Source organism: Nelumbo lutea, chromosome 1 (assembly GCF_056320005.1).
Source record: "Nelumbo lutea isolate HS-2025 chromosome 1, American lotus-T2T, whole genome shotgun sequence".
NCBI classification, from domain to species: domain Eukaryota; kingdom Viridiplantae; phylum Streptophyta; class Magnoliopsida; order Proteales; family Nelumbonaceae; genus Nelumbo; species Nelumbo lutea.
In genome coordinates, this window is record NC_142684.1 from 207,198,334 (window position 1) to 207,214,247 (window position 15,914).

Below are 15,914 nucleotides of genomic sequence, written 5' to 3' on the forward strand. Positions count from 1 at the left end.
CGGATTATAAGAAGAAACATGAAGTTGCACATGGAGTATGTGCATGTTGCCGTGGAAATGACTTGTAAGGATACTCTTTGCAAACTCTTATGAACATGTTTATGTAAGGTACATCTACTTAGAGATACAATATTATATTGTTAGTTGGACCAGTGAAAATGAATCCAAGTGGACCCCACAAATGGATTATGGGCTCCACACTAAGGACATGAGGACCCCACCCATGCTAAAGTCGTATAGGAACCGTATGGTGTTTATAATCAATGCAATATGGTACTAAGTATGTGCCCATATATACTTAGTATCCAAATCAATGCAAGGTAACTGGGACCCACAATACCCGAATCAACTGTCATTTGGGTCACTGTGACTAAACCATGATTGATCAAGTGTCATATTGTTAGTTGGACCAATTAAAATTAACCCAAGTGGGCCCCACAAATGGTTTGTGGATCCCACATTAAGGACATGAGGAACCCACCCATTTCTAAACCCATATGGGAATCACAAGGTGTTTATAAAATGAAAGATAGTACTCAATATATGTGGGGCCCCACATTGTTACTGTAGATGGGTCCCACAAGACCCAGATCCACCATGGTTTTGGGCCACTATGACTGACCAACCATGATGGGTCAAGTGTCAAACATGAACCAAGTAGCCCAAATCAGTAATGTGCAATAACCACCACTTACCAGACGGTCTTTGGGCTGATAATGTCTTCCAACAGATTGACGAATATGTACACTTACCAAACGGTATTTGGGTTGCCTAGAACTTACGTTAAAAGTTCAATGCGTCTTTTCACTGTTAGAGCTACAAGAAGATCTTCTCAAAAAGACTTGCCAAATGAACCCTTAATAAGAGGGATTGAAATAATGAGACAAGTGATAGTTCAAATTACATGCCTATCCTTACAATTAAAGAGATACCAAATTAAAAAAATTAAAGTATTTAATCAAACAAAAGTTCCACAATCTCATCTACACTTTTAATGGTAATATATATAGAGAGAAATAAAGTAGACATACGAATATGTAGAATGTATTCCCCGCAAAATGCAAAGATGGGTTAATTTTGTATTAATAAATTTAATTTCCATTTCAAAACAATTTTCTGCTGTAAAGGGTGCAAACACCAATCCCAAAATTGAACATTGATAAATTTTGAATGCAAAGTTTACATCTGTCATTTAAGTGCAACTATAGTTTGAAACTTGTGAAAACTGTTATTTTCGTACATAAATGCATATTTACCAAACGTCAAACATATATACACTAAACCGATATTTGCACTCTTCCCAAACGGAGCCCAAATCGGTCGAGTCAAAAATTAAAAAAAGTTCGTGTTCGAAATGACTCAGTAATTGAACTCGTCCACAAAACGAGTCCACTTCCTTACACGTTTTATTCACGGTATATATTGCTACTGTTTCGTCGCGGAGACCGATCAAGTTTTTTGGGTTTCTTTCTTCATCGTAGATATCCTCCACCAAGCAAAAAAAATGGATTTCTCAGAACAATACGCCAGTGTGTTCGGCGAACAGTTCGAACAGGACGACGAGAGAGAGAAAGAGGAAGAAGACAGCCACGATTCTTCTTCTTCTTCTTCTTCATCTTCGTCGTCGTCGGCTGCATCTTCTTCCTCTACTGGTAGTAGTAGACAGATCAGTAGCGGAAGTGGTAGCGGTAGTGCTAGCAGCAGCGATGGAGGGGACGAAGAAGACGACGCAAACACAGGGAAGGCAAGTGGCTCAGAAGAAAGAGATCTCTTCGGTTCCGATAACAAAGATTACTGCAAAACTACAGCTTCAAGCCGTTATCTGGTGCCCGGTAAGCTCTTGCCAGATACGTTCCTCTAATTTGGATTGCTTAATTGGTTGGAACTAATTTATAATGGACTTTGAAGCTTGCCCAGTTTGTATTTTTTTCTCAATATTTTATCCTCAGTTTTGGTTCTATTTGTTTGTGTGTCTGTGTTTGGTTGTTATTGTTATCACTTTTGTGTTTATTTGGAATGGATTATCGTGCATTTCTTCTTTTCTGTTCAACACATTGGAAGATTTAATTTTGATTGTCGGAGCTTATTTTAGTACCCAATTCTCGACGGACGAGAGTAGTTAACTCCATATGATGTGTGTTGAAGTGAAAAACATGTTCTAATTTAAAAATGACCTGTTGAACAACTAAATCCATTTGTTGAAATCTAAGATGATTTGACCTTAAGATGAATGTGGTTCCTGTTTTGTGCTATTCTTTGTTACCTCCATCCACACGATATCTTTTTTATCTTCTTCCTCTTTATAATTTCAAGCATGGGTGATATTTGATTGCTTTTTGGTACATTTAAAGAGTTGAGCTGAGCAGGGAGCATATTTTAGCATCTCATTAAAAGCATATGGTTGCATTGAGGTGAGAAGTGCATTTTTCATTTTGCAAACTTCTTTGTGCCATGACTATCATTCTCCATGTGTTTATTGGTGTTATGGTGGTACCTGGGTCTATAATTGAATGGTCCACAGGCATCTAGCATAAACAGCTTGCTGAGAGCTAGCAAAGAACTGGTAGTTGCTAATTCCTATTACTGTTGTTCTTATTGTTATTATTGGAATTTTGATGGGATTTTAAATGATGCTGATAGCTTTGCAACACACTGACATGTGACTAGATGTGAAAAAGAGTTGGCACACCTAGTGGATGTGAGAGTAAACAGTTGAAACAAGTGGGTGCCACATCTATTTTGCTTGGAAAGCAAATTCCTGGGTAGACATTTTATGAGGTGTTTTTTGCACTATATTGTTATGTATTTTAGTCAAGAAATACTCAGACCTGCACATAAAAGCATGGCAATTTTATAAACATTATGAACAAGTAAATTGCACTTTTACAACACTGTTGGGACAAGGCTTAGATGATGATGGTTTTACAACATTTTTGCAAAGGGAGTTGATGAGTCCCCTGCCTTTGATCTCTCTGAGCTTTAATGAATTCTTATTCTTTTCTTTGTTGCAGTATTACCTCCAATACGAAATTCTAACAATCATACTAGAGGAACTTTTGGACGTGGACGTTGGCAATCTGGACACCAAAATGATAGGGGGCATGGTATCCTGCCACGACCTGGGTCTTATCATCATAGACAGAACTATGGTTTCGGATCTAGGTTTTCCAATGGACGTCAAGACGAACGTTTTGTTTCTGAGTTGAAGCTCTCAAAGAGTGAAGAAACTCTATCTAGGAAATGCATTGCATTTCAGGAGGTAATTTAGCCTCTCTTCTTTTTTATGGATTAAGGACATCCACCATGACTATTATGTACCGTTTTAGATCTGTGTTTAACTGCCTAACTGATACATGCTGCATAGAAACCAGTTCCATAACCTTATTTAAATGGTTTACCAAACTATTGTGAAAATATATATGGTTGGATATGAACCATCTTTCATAATTCATATTGCATTATTTCAGACAAACAAAACAAGAGGAAAAAAATGAAAAAAGGAAGATGGTCCTTTAGAATATAGATGGGGCTTTAGTTGTGTGATTGTTTATTCTTAGAATAACATATACATTTTGCTGGGAACTTATTGAATGGTTGGTTCCGTCATCTTAAATTGCATTTTGTTCACTGGTAAGGCATTAATAGATCATCCTTATAGACCACCAGAAAGTACTTCATATTATGTAGCTGTGTAATATCTGTATATGTATGTGTGCATACAGACACATTATATAATAAACTGCTTACACAGTTTTAATGTTTTTCTTAATAGCCTTGTGAAATTGCGTGCTACAGTCGTGTAGAAGGTGGAGATGTTTACTTTGATGACCGTAGTTTGGTAATCCCTCCCAACAACCCAACCTTGCAGCTTTTTTTTTTTGGATTTTCGGTAAATCCAATGTTGCCTATTAACCCATTTATGTCATATTTATTATTTCCTCATTGTCAGAGGCTTTTTAAACGTCTTATTACTGAAGATGTTGGAGCTGATTTGAATGAAGGATTTGAGTCTTTTGTTGAGAAAAAAGGTATATGTTATGTCCATAAAGTGCACCATCTTTTCTAGAATCAAAGAACTCTTAGGGGAAAATTTATCTAGAGATACCTGTAAATTATGACTTCATTTCTCCTGGCTTCTTGGATGAGGGCTGATTTATGCAGGCAATTCTATGTTGTTCTTTCTAAATCAGAAATCAGCTGTCATGGGTTTGGTGATCTTCTCAGTTGCATAAGAGACAAAAATATACCACTTCAAAATATACATTTTGTGGTGAGAAAAACTGTTCTGGTTCTTGCTGCATCTGTCCAGATAAAAATAATACTGCTATTAAGCTTGCTAATTTTTGGATTTGTCTATACCTGTTCCACAGACTTTCAGAAATAATCTTAACAAGGTAATATGGACTTTCCTGCATTTTATTAATTCCAGTTTTACTTTTATGTATTGCTGAAAGCAACCAACTTTTATATTCTATGGAAATTAGTGAACAACAGCCCCTGGTTTTCAAAGTTATGTCATATTTCTGCTTTTGTCTTTTCTGTAGATATTGGCTACTGCCTATATTAGACATGAACCATGGGAGATGGGGGTTCATAAGAAAAATGGGGTTGTCTATCTTGATGTGCATAATCTTCCAGGAAGGCCACGGAATGAGCTAGATCGTCGGAGGTACTTCTGCTGCCTTATTCAGAAAGTTTATTGGTTATGTTTTGATAAAAAACAAGCTGGTCCTAACTCCTAAGGAATTATTGTTTTAAAAATTGACTGTTGGAAGGTTGTAATAAAATTGAATGGAAGATCCCAATCCATCTGTTTTTTCAGAAAGATATCCAAATCAACTGGCTTTTATAAACTGTCTGGTTTGAGGCTAGAACCAATATAATAAATACATAAGTATTATTCAAAATTATGGTGACAGTAAATTATAGAAAAAAGTAGGACTTCTCAATCATTTACATATAGAACATACTTTGTATTCTTGTTTCTTCTCCCACCAAGAACAAGGTGCAGATAAAAATCAGTAAAAGGAAAAGGGAAAAAGGAAATCTCAATATTCATGCAAATACTCTATTGATCAGATTTCGTATTCTTGACTATACTCAAATCAATCACATTCACAAGTGACCAAGAAAATTAGGAAAATAAATAAATAAAAACAGAAATTTCAATGAGCAGACAGATCACTACAATATTTTATCAAGAATAAGATTTAGTAAATGACACCGAGAAATCTTCCCACAAAGAGGCATGAGATGCAGCCTCAGATCAACACAGAGTTATAGTTTAGCCCAAAAAAGCTGATTCCTATGCACCCATTGTTTAGCTACAGAATCTGCTAATCCATTTGCTCATCTCCTTTCTCATTGAAAACTGACCGTCATGTATGTGGTTAGCCATTTGAATATTCTCAAAGCCACCCTATAAGACTAGACTACTTTTTCTGGTTCTTTCAGCCACCCAATTACCAATTTTGAATAATCTTCAATTAATAGCTGTTCACAATTTAGTTCTTTTGCAATTTATGCTCCTTAACACTGCTTGGATTTTTGCATTAAATGAACCCTCCACTCCAATAGGACCAGAAAATGAAGCATCAATTAGACCCTCTATGTTTCTAAACACCCCACCAATACTGGAAGGCTCTGGATTGCCTAGACTGCTACTATCATAATTGAACTTGATGACACCTTCTTAGGAGGTTTCCATTCCACTGACAGTTTATCTCTGACAATAGAGCTTTTGGCAACCGATTCCTGGTTTCTATTAATTATACAGTCCCAAACACTAACCTAATCCCTCTCCTTCTCATAAATAATTCTGGTATTTTTTTCCTCTCAAATAGTCCAAACCAAAGCAGCCCTAGTACATTCCACAAAATTCTACCTCTTCTCTTAGGCCACATGAAGGTTGTAGGTTCAAAGAGATTGCTAACCTGCATCGGCATTGACCACCTGCAACTAAAAAGCTTCTCCCAAAGACCTACAACAAAAGGGCAGGAGATTAGTAATGTCTTCTTTTTTTGCAAGTTGTCCAAAGTTTTTTGAGTGTTTTTTTTCTTCCTTTATATAATTTTATTAATTCTTTTGGTGCCTTGTAGCCCTGTAATGTGATTGCTAAATGCATGTCATTGGTCAGACCATATGAATGTTAGCCAAACCATTTTGAATTTAGCTGCTAGCCTTATGGTATACTTTCCAGTTCCGTCTGGTAAGAATGGAAAAGATAAGGCACAGATGGAGAAAGATTAGGAAGAGGTTGGTTTTATAATTAAAAAAGGATAATTTCTAAGAGAGGAATTGCGGAAGGAAAGGTAGCACAATCACAAATAACATTGAGGGGAAGGAAGGCATCCAGGATCACCTTGACTAATAGAAAAAAAGAGTAATCCAGAACCACCCTTTTTTGAGAGGGTAACTCTAGAAAAGTGCTACATGCTAATGAAAAAATGGTTTTAAGGGCGATACCATGAAATGGCTTGCATTGCAAATCTAGGGGAGTAATATACATGGGCATGCCCAGTTTATTCTTTACTTTTAGTAGCATTTATGTTATTGGAACTCAATCTTCATGGTTTAGTGAGTCACCTCTTTTTCATTCTTCCCCAATATGTATTTATGTATTAGGAAATGGCATTGAAACCATGGGCTTGAATTTTTTTTTTTAAGATCATTGAATGGATTTAAATCTCCAGATTTTATGAAGCTCCCTTGGAAAAACTACATAGAACCCCAAAATGAGGTTGTGCTGGATGCTTTTCATTATATGTATTCTTATCAAATCCATTCCCTTGAGTTGGTTCTCATTTTAAAATATCTCATTACATCCATAATTTCTTTTAATAATTTTTGGTTCAATCAGATGCTATTGGGGCTACTGCTTTGAAAGCCTTGCCACTGAAGATTCAAGAGGACCTGACGGGGATGGGATACATCATTTAGATGCAAATGTTGAGTTCTGTTCTGTGATTAAAACAAAGTTAGGGGCCCATCGTATTATTATGGGTGCCGAAATGGACTGCTGTGATTCTACTGATGAAGGAAGAAGGTTTTATATTGAGCTGAAGACAAGTCGTGAGGTTGACTCTTCTGTTCTGTAATATATTGTGTTAAACTACTGCATTTCATTTATCATCTAACATGTGCTTAGGAAAATGATGTTCTTTTGAGGTGCCCAACCTTTCTAAATCACTTAAAACTTTCCATAAAGGCATGTCCTCCTGAAACTAAAAATTTCATAGTTCATATTCCTAAATAAATTGCACTGGTTTGTAGCTTTGCACTGTTTTTACTACATCAATGAGTTTCTAGTCTTACTTATACATATACTTATTGCATAATTTGCAACCTTTTTCTCCATTTCATGACAACAGTTGGATTATCATACTGAGGAGAGATATGAAAGAGAGAAACTGCTGAAGTTTTGGGTATGATTTCCTTTTCTGCTCTAGCTATTGATGTATATATTTTTCTTGATTAATTGATACCCTCGATATTTTTTTTGCACATTTAGTTTTTTTTTTGAGAAAAGGTAACAGAATTTTATTAAATAAAAAGAAGAGTACACGAGGAGATTTACTACAAAAAAGGGGGGGACCCCCTGGGGATTACACTGGAATCAAGTTGTCACTATACATTACATCCATGTGTGCTCCTATCTTAGCTAAACGATCTGCAATAGAGTTTAGTTCCCTTGGAATCCAAACCAGATTAGCTTTCAGCAGACCCAGAGATTCTCTAGCTTCTGTCAAAAAATGACTTAGTTTCCATGGACCTCCTTTTTCTCTTAACCATTTGATAGTATTTGCTGAATCTCTTGCTATGGTTAGGTTTTGAATGCCCAGATTTTTAACTATTCTGATTCCCGTGAGTGCTGCCAACACTTCCGCCTTGGCAGAATCAGCAACACCTATTGGACCACTAAAAGTCCACACAATAATACCCCTTTCATCTCTTACTATGCCTCCAATACCAGCTGCTCCTGGGTTGCCTGACACACTCTCTTCAAAGTTTAGAGTTGTCCCTCCCTCCCTTCTTACTAACACACGGGAAACAGCAGGGGGGGAGATCGGCTGGGAGAAGAGAACCTGAGCACTTCTGTTGAGATCATTTACTGAGAATCCTTTAAACATATCAGAATTAGTAGCCCGAAGATTACAGTGTAGAGTAATTTGAGAGACTAGCTCCTCATGAGATTTTGTCTTGTTTTCAAATAAGTGATTATTCCTTTCTTCCCAAACTCCCCACAACACTGCATGTAGGATTGTTTGCCAATAGATTTTGCCTCTTTTGCTAAGACCTCTGCCCTGCCATTGTTGAATGAAATCCTGGATGCTTTCAGGGGCAACCCAACTATACTCCACCAACTTTAGGAAGTGGTGCCAAATTTTCTGTCTCATTGCAGTGGAGGAGTAAGTGATTAGTTGATTCTCCTGTACTCAAGCACAATGTGTAGGCATGGGGAGAAATGGAAAAATCTTCGGAAGCTTTTCTTTTGGAGAAGGTCACAAGTGTTGATCCTTTGCAAGATGGCTTCCCACACGAAGAGGCAAACTCTTGTGGGGATGTGGCTACTCCAAACCTTCTTGAATGGGAAGGGGGAGGTCTGATCACCTGTAGTCAAAACCTTGTAGAAGGACTTGGAAGGGAATTCACCTATAGGGTGAGGGGACCAAATCCTAGAGTCTTCGGAACTAGGTGAGATGTAAACCTCCTTTAAGGCTTGGAGTAGGTCTGCTACTTCAGTGATCTCTGGTTCTCTTAGAGGTCTTCTAAGGCTTAGATTCAGGGTGTTTTCAGAGGAAGAGACAGGAATGCAAGCAGAAATAGGTGCATCTTGATCTTGGGTTAGATTAAAGAGTCTTGGGTAAGATTCAGCTAGGGTAGAGTGGCCCCACCAGAGGTCTTTCCCGAATTTAATCCTGCTACCATTACCTACTTTGTACCTAATTAAAGGGGAAAACAAATTGCCAATAGAAGTGATACCTTTCCAAGGGTTTGTGGAATTTACCCAGTTCAAATGGAGATTGCTATCCCAACCGTTTGAGCTTGTCCTGCACTTGCTAGAGATGATAGCTGCTCATAGACAGTTTGATTCTTTGGGATATCTCCAAGGCCACTTCCCCAAAAGGGAAGTATCCTCCTTGAGATGGCATATCCAATCCACCTTCCTCCTTAGGTTTGCATACTTGATCCCAACTTACTAAGTGACTTCTTTTTTCCCCACCACCTTCCCAAAGGATGTTTCTTTGAAATTTCTCAATCGTAGATCTGACTTTCCTTGGGATTTGGAAGACCGACAAATAATAAATTGGCAGGTTTGCAAGAGAGGCCTTTAAGAGAGTGAGTTTGCCCCCTTTTGATAAATAGCAGCTCTTCCAAGTTGCTAGTTTCTTCTTGCGTTTTTCCAACACCAGCCCCCCAAAGCTGATTTTTCTGGTTCCCTCCTAGGCATCCCCAAGTAGAGGATTGGCAAGGACTCCACTTCGCATCCCAGAATGGCTTTAAAACATTCCAACAGATCTGCTTCTACCGAATTTATTGCCACAACACTACTTTTGGAGAAGTTGACCCTCAAACCAGTTACCCACTCGAAACAATTAATCACCCTCTTAGATTGATTATGTTGTATAGAGATGCTTCCAAAAATAAGATAATGTCATCTGCGAACTGTAGATGAGAGACATGGAGAGCATCTCTTCCCACTTCAAAACCTTTTACCAAGTTTATCCTTTTAGCTTTGTCGAACGGCTGGTTGAATATATCCATCACCAAAGTGAAAAGAAAGGGAGATAGGGGACAACCTTGTCTCAGACCTTGATTTGCCTTGAAGTGGCCTTTTGGTTCTCCATTTATCAACACTGAGAACCAAGTTGATTCAATGCAGCCTTTAATCCACTTAGCCCACTTACCACCAAAGCCTCTAACTATGACCCCTAGCTTTTTCAAGATCATAGTTTAACTATGACCCCTGGCTTTCCATTTAGTTTTCTGTCTTCTACACATTCATTTTCTGTAAGAATGCTATCCACTATTTGCCTTCCTTTCACAAAAGCAAACTGGTTTGAGGAGATTAGGTCTCCTAGGACTTCTTTTAGTCGTTTTCTTGTTAGCATCTTGGCTAAAATCTTGTAAAAACTCCCTACTAGGCTAATCGGTCCGAAATTCTTTACTTCCAAGGTCCCCCTTTCTTTGGAATGGAGAAATGAAATTGGAGTTCAGCAGTCCTTTGTGTTGGAATAATGTTAGAATAACTTAGTTGCAGTTGTTAGGGCCTGTTTGTCCAATTAAAGTGTTTTTTATTTCTGTTATGTCTGTTATTGTACTCAGGGGCACAAGGGTCTTTTCCCTTGTTATTTCTGTCGCCCTATATATATTAAATAAACACTGGCGCCGCCAGCACCGTTGCATTGCAAACCCTCTCTTTTCTCCTCTCTTCTCTTCTCTTCTCTTCTCTTCTCTCCTCTTTCACCTATCTCTGGCCGGCTACACTGTCAAGATGGTATCAGAGCAGGAATACTGATTAAAAGAGAGCAGACCGATCAACCCTACTGTCAAGAGAAGATCGATCAACCCAAAGAATAGGTCGAACAGACTAGCATAAAGGAAATATGATTCTGGACTACAGAATAGCTACGACTGGTACAATTCTCCCTCTATTTTTCTCCTCTTTACTCTCCTTGCCTTGGGCCGAGTGAAAACCCTATGAATCTGGGGCGGCTGAATGCTATCGAACCTGTGTAACCCTAGTTGTCTTGGATCGTGTGATCCTGTTGGTGTGTTAAGACAACTGTAGGTCAATGTTGACCTGTCTTCTTAATGGTTTGAGTTGACTATAAGCAAGAAGGATCTCTCCTGCTGATTAGTGGCTGTTAGCCATTCTAGAATTCTGATAGGCAGGTCTGAAACTACCGAATATTACCTCGGTTTTGTCCAGAATTTGGTACGGTTTGTGCACAATCTGGTTGGTAAACCCTAGTGTGTGGGTGTGAATTGAGTGGAGCATTGCTTTGTGGAGTAAGGAGGGGTCCTAAATCCGGTGTGTGGGACTGAGTAACTGCTTGACCATGTCGACTGAGAATTCTGCTACTTCAAAAATCTCAGGGAGCCACAATGGAGTGAGTGGGGGAATGGATATGAGCTTTCCCATGGCTGTCATTCCCTTTGATGGTCTGAATTACCTTGAGTGGTCTAGGGGGATAAAACTCTACATCACTGCTAGGGGGCGAATAGGATACACCAATGGGAGAGTAAAGGAACCGAAATATGAAAGTGCTGAGCATGATAGGTGGGACCAAGAGAACAATATGGTGATGTCTTGGCTCTTGGTTTCAATGCTGCCACAAGTAAGGAAGACCTTTATGTGGGCTGAAACTGCTTGTGAGATATGGGAACAAGCGAAGTCCACTTATTCAGAACAGAGACACTATGCCAAGATATATCAACTACAAGCTGAATCTTCTACTTGCAAGCAGGGGGAGAGGAGTCTCTTGATGTACTATTCTGATTTGACATCAATATGGAAAGAACTTGATCACTATCAGAATGTGAATTGGAAGTGTGATGAAGATGCAAAAGCCTATAAGTCACTTGTATCACAGCAATGCGTGTTTGCCTTTCTCCTAGGGCTGAATCAGTCATATGAGTCCATCAAGGTACAGATCTTGGGTAGTAAAGACTTGCCATCAGTCCAGGAGGTGTATGCCTTGGTGCAGTCAGAAGAAAGCAGAAGAAGTGTGATGAATGGTGTAGAAGGGGAGTTAGTTGCCCTAGCGGTCCGGGGAAATTCAGATACAAATGTCGGAGGTGGTTTTAAAAGGGGTGACACTCAGAAAAAAACAGAAGATAAAATCAAGCTTTGGTGCACTCACTGCCAGAAGACACGACACACTAAAGATACATGCTGGGATCTCCATGGAAAACCTAAATGGGCACAGGATTTGGGTAAGAAGTCAGCACCGGATCAGGGCAAGAAACTAGGCCAGTAGAATCAAAGAAGTTATAACTCAGCTAATCTGGCATCGACAGAGAGTAGTCCTTCCGTAACTCAGGAGAGGCATCCCGGTTCTGACCCTAAGGAAGATATTATCAATTCCTTCCGTGAACATTTGGAATTGTATGGTAGGACTCTCCGCCAGGTGGATTCTGGGCCCACTCCTTCTACCTCATTTGTGTCTACATCAGGTAATGCCACAACCTTCCATGTGTCATCTCATACTACTGATTCACCTTGGATTATTGACTCTGAAGCCTCAAATCACATGATCGGTAAGTCAAATTTGTTCCAGACATATAACCTTCTCTCTAGGAGAGATAAGGTAAGACTGGCTGATGGTTCTTTTTCTACCATAGCTGGCCGAGGCACCATATCTCTCCCACTTGGACTTACTCTTCCAAATGTCCTGCATGTTCCGAAATTACCTATTAATTTGTTGTCCATTAGTAGTATTACTCACTATTTGAACTGCTCAATCACCTTTTTTCCGTCTTCATGTGTGTTTCAGGATTTGACCTCGGGGAAGACGATTGGTAGAGGAAGCATGGTGGATGGTCTCTACGTGTTGGAGAATAATGCCGGTCTAGTGGCGACTGAGTCCACAAGTTCATCGAGTGAGAGTCGGGCCTATTTATGGCATAGTCGTTTAGGTCATCTTTCTTTTGAGTCGTTAAAAGTTATGTTCCCAAAGTTGTTTGAGTCCTTGTCAGTGAGTCAGTTACAGTGTCAAACTTGTCAGTTGAGTAAGCATTGTAGAAGCTCTTTACCTTTAAGAAATAAAAGATCTGAATTTCCCTTTCATATTGTTTATTTAGATGTTTGAGGCCCTGTTACTCTACCTACTGCGACTGGCTATAAGTATTTTGTTACGCTAATTGATGATTATTCTCGACATAGTGATCTCACGAAGTTCTTTAATTCGAGTGGGTCACTTCAGCGAAGCTCTTGTGCCAGGACATCTCAACAAAATGGTGTGGCTGAACGAAAAAATCGTCATCTACTCGAAGTTGCTCGTGGCTTGCTGATTCATATGAATGTGCCAAAACAGTTATGGATGGATGCAGTATTGTATGTGACATATATCATCAATCGCATGCCCTCTCGACTACTAGATTTTAAGGCCCCACATCAGCTCCTGTTCCCTACAGCCTCGCTGTCCACCATTCCGATGCGTGTTTTTGGGTGTTGTCGTTTTGTCCACAACCTATCACCTACTCGTGGTAAACTTGACCCTCGGGCTATTCCTTGTGTTTTTCTTGGTTACCCCTCATCTCAAAAGGGGTATCGTTGCTATGATCCCATTGCCCGCAAGTACTATGTTTCCATTGATGTCTCATTCTTTGAGAGTCAACCGTTCTTCTCGGTTTCTCCTCAGGGGGAGAGTAGGGTTGAGGAGAAACAAGCGACGACTCAGATTCAACTACCTTCTTTACCCGATCCTCCTCCATTCCGGGTTTTCCATCGTCGTCATAAGAGCCAACAAAGTTCAAGAGCCGTGGAGCCGAACACTATGCAACCAACATCATTGGATTCACCCGAGGCAGATCCGTCTCATTAGCCAGGTACACTTGCTCCCATTGCTCCTTTAAATGTTGATTCACATGTCCCCAATGATCTTAATATTCCTATTGCTAAGAGAAAGGGTGTTAGATCTTGTACCACTAATCATCCTATCTCTAACTTTGTGTCCTATGAGCATGTTTCACCCTCGTACCGTGCCTTCCTCTCCTCTGTGGATAGTGTTCCCATCTCTAAGGCCGTGGCAGAAGCTTTGTCAAAACCTGAATGGATAGATGCAATGCAGGAAGAAATTGATGCCTTACATAAAAATGGCACGTGGGAGTTGGTAGATCTTCCTGAAGGGAAGGAACCAGTGGGGTGCAAGTGGGTGTTCACAGTGAAACACAAAGCTGATGGAACTGTTGAAAGGTACAAGGCTAGACTGGTAGCAAGAGGCTTCACACAGGTATATGGAGTGGACTATGCAGAGACTTTTGCCCCTGTAGCGAAGATGAACTCCATCCGGATTCTCCTTTCCTTGGCAGCAAATCTTGACTGGGATCTTCACCAATTGGACATCAAGAATGCCTTCCTGAATGGTGACTTGGAAGAGGAGGTGTACATGACCCAACCCCCAGGGTTCTGTGCCAGAGGCAGTGAACAAAAGGTGTGCAGGTTGAAAAAGTCCCTATATGGATTGAAACAATCACCTCAGGCTTGGTTTAGTAAGTTCCATGTAGCAGTCCAACAAATGGGATTCAAACAATGCTAGTCAGATCATACCTTGTTTGTAAAAAGAGGTGAAGGTAAAATTGCTGCTCTTATTGTGTATGTGGATGACATAGTGATCACAGGAGATTGGGAGGCTGAAATCCAGAGACTAAAAAAATTCTTAGCCACTGAATTTGAGGTGAAGGATCTAGGCCCCTTACGATACTTCCTTGGAATTGAAGTTGCTCGCTCTCACAAGGGCATCTTTATTTCCCAACGGAAGTATGTACTAGATCTACTAGAAGATACAGGCAAGTTGGGGGTAAAACCATCTGATCCACCTATTGAACCTAATCACCATCTGGGAGACAGTCAGGGAGAGTTTTTGAAAGATGTAAAGATGTTCCAGAGACTCGTGGGGAGACTTCTGTATTTGTCTATGACCAGGCCTGATATTGCCTATGTAGTGAGTGTCCTTAGTCAATTCATGCACAGCCCAATGACAACTCACTTTGAGGCTGCAGAGAGGATCTTGAGATATCTCAAGAAGTTTCCTGGAGCTGGTTTGTTGTTCCAGAAACACAGTCACTTAAAAGTGGAAGTATATACTGATGCAGATTGGGCAGGAGCAGTCAATGACCGAAAGTCCACTAGTGGTTATTGTGCCTTTGTAGGAGGAAACCTTGTCACATGGAGAAGCAAAAAACAAAGTGTGGTGGCTAGATCCATTGCTGAAGCAGAGTATAGAGCGATGGCTCATGGGGTTGTGGAAATCATGTGGATAAGAAATCTGTTAGGTGAACTGGGTTTTGCAGTAAACAATCCTACTTCACTCTACTGTGACAATAAAGCAGCCATCAATATTGCTGCTAATCCAGTTCTGCATGATAGGACAAAACACATTGAAGTGGACAAGCATTTTATCAGAGAGAAACTTGAAAGCGGAGAAGTGTGCACACCATATGTCAACTCGGAAGAGCAACTTTCAGATATCTTCACCAAAGGTCTTCATCATGTGCAGCACAAAGATTTGTGTGACAAGTTGGGCATGATTGACATCTATGCTCCAACTTGAGGGGGAGTGTTGGAATAATGTTAGAATAACTTAGTTGCAGTTGTTAGGGCCTGTTTGTCCAATTAAAGTGTTTTTTATTTCGTTTTTTTATTTCTGTTATGTCTGTTGTTGTACTCAGGGGCACAAGGGTCTTTTCCCTTGTTATTTCTGTCGCCCTATATATATTAAATAAACACTGGCGCCGCCAGCACTGTTGCATTGCAGACCCTCTCTTTTCTCCTCTCTTCTCTTCTCTTCTCTTCTCTTTCACCTATCTCTGGCCGGCTACACTGTCAAGACTTTGTTCACGATGGCCGAGGAGTTGATGTCCCTGAAAACCTCTAAGAGATCTTTTACAATATCCCAACACAGCTGAAATACTGCCTCTTTGATTTCTTGCTCTTCAAACTCTTTTTCAAGCCAGATTTTCTTCTCTTCTGATAATTATAGCCCTTCCCACCTGTCAATAGTGTACTGATTAGAGAATTCTTTAGTGTAAAGATCTCTGAATCCTTCACTTCCCTATGGTCTGCTTTGAGTTTGGAGATGAGATTTTTCCTGTGTCTTCCTGAAGCATAAGAGTGAAAGAATATGCAACTATTGTCTCCTTTTAGCCACTTCACTCGTGATCTTTGTCTCCAGTAAATTTGTTCCCTT

At 39.8% G+C, this 15,914-nt stretch overlaps 1 protein-coding gene across 1 annotated transcript in view; it reads left to right on the top strand.

The window, feature by feature from the left end:
• Nucleotides 1–1,442: 1,442 nt before the first annotated feature.
• LOC148880623 (NAD-capped RNA hydrolase DXO1-like) overlaps nucleotides 1,443–15,914 on the top strand; it is a 34,043-nt gene continuing 19,571 nt past the window's right edge. The window contains exons 1-9 of the mRNA XM_088962594.1: nucleotides 1,443–1,832; nucleotides 3,012–3,259; nucleotides 3,773–3,838; nucleotides 3,950–4,028; nucleotides 4,191–4,270; nucleotides 4,371–4,394; nucleotides 4,545–4,669; nucleotides 6,860–7,076; nucleotides 7,371–7,424. Coding sequence (XP_088818720.1) covers nucleotides 1,505–1,832; nucleotides 3,012–3,259; nucleotides 3,773–3,838; nucleotides 3,950–4,028; nucleotides 4,191–4,270; nucleotides 4,371–4,394; nucleotides 4,545–4,669; nucleotides 6,860–7,076; nucleotides 7,371–7,424 — 1,221 coding nt within the window. The 5' untranslated portion in view covers nucleotides 1,443–1,504. The remainder of the gene's footprint in view (nucleotides 1,833–3,011; nucleotides 3,260–3,772; nucleotides 3,839–3,949; nucleotides 4,029–4,190; nucleotides 4,271–4,370; nucleotides 4,395–4,544; nucleotides 4,670–6,859; nucleotides 7,077–7,370; nucleotides 7,425–15,914) is intronic.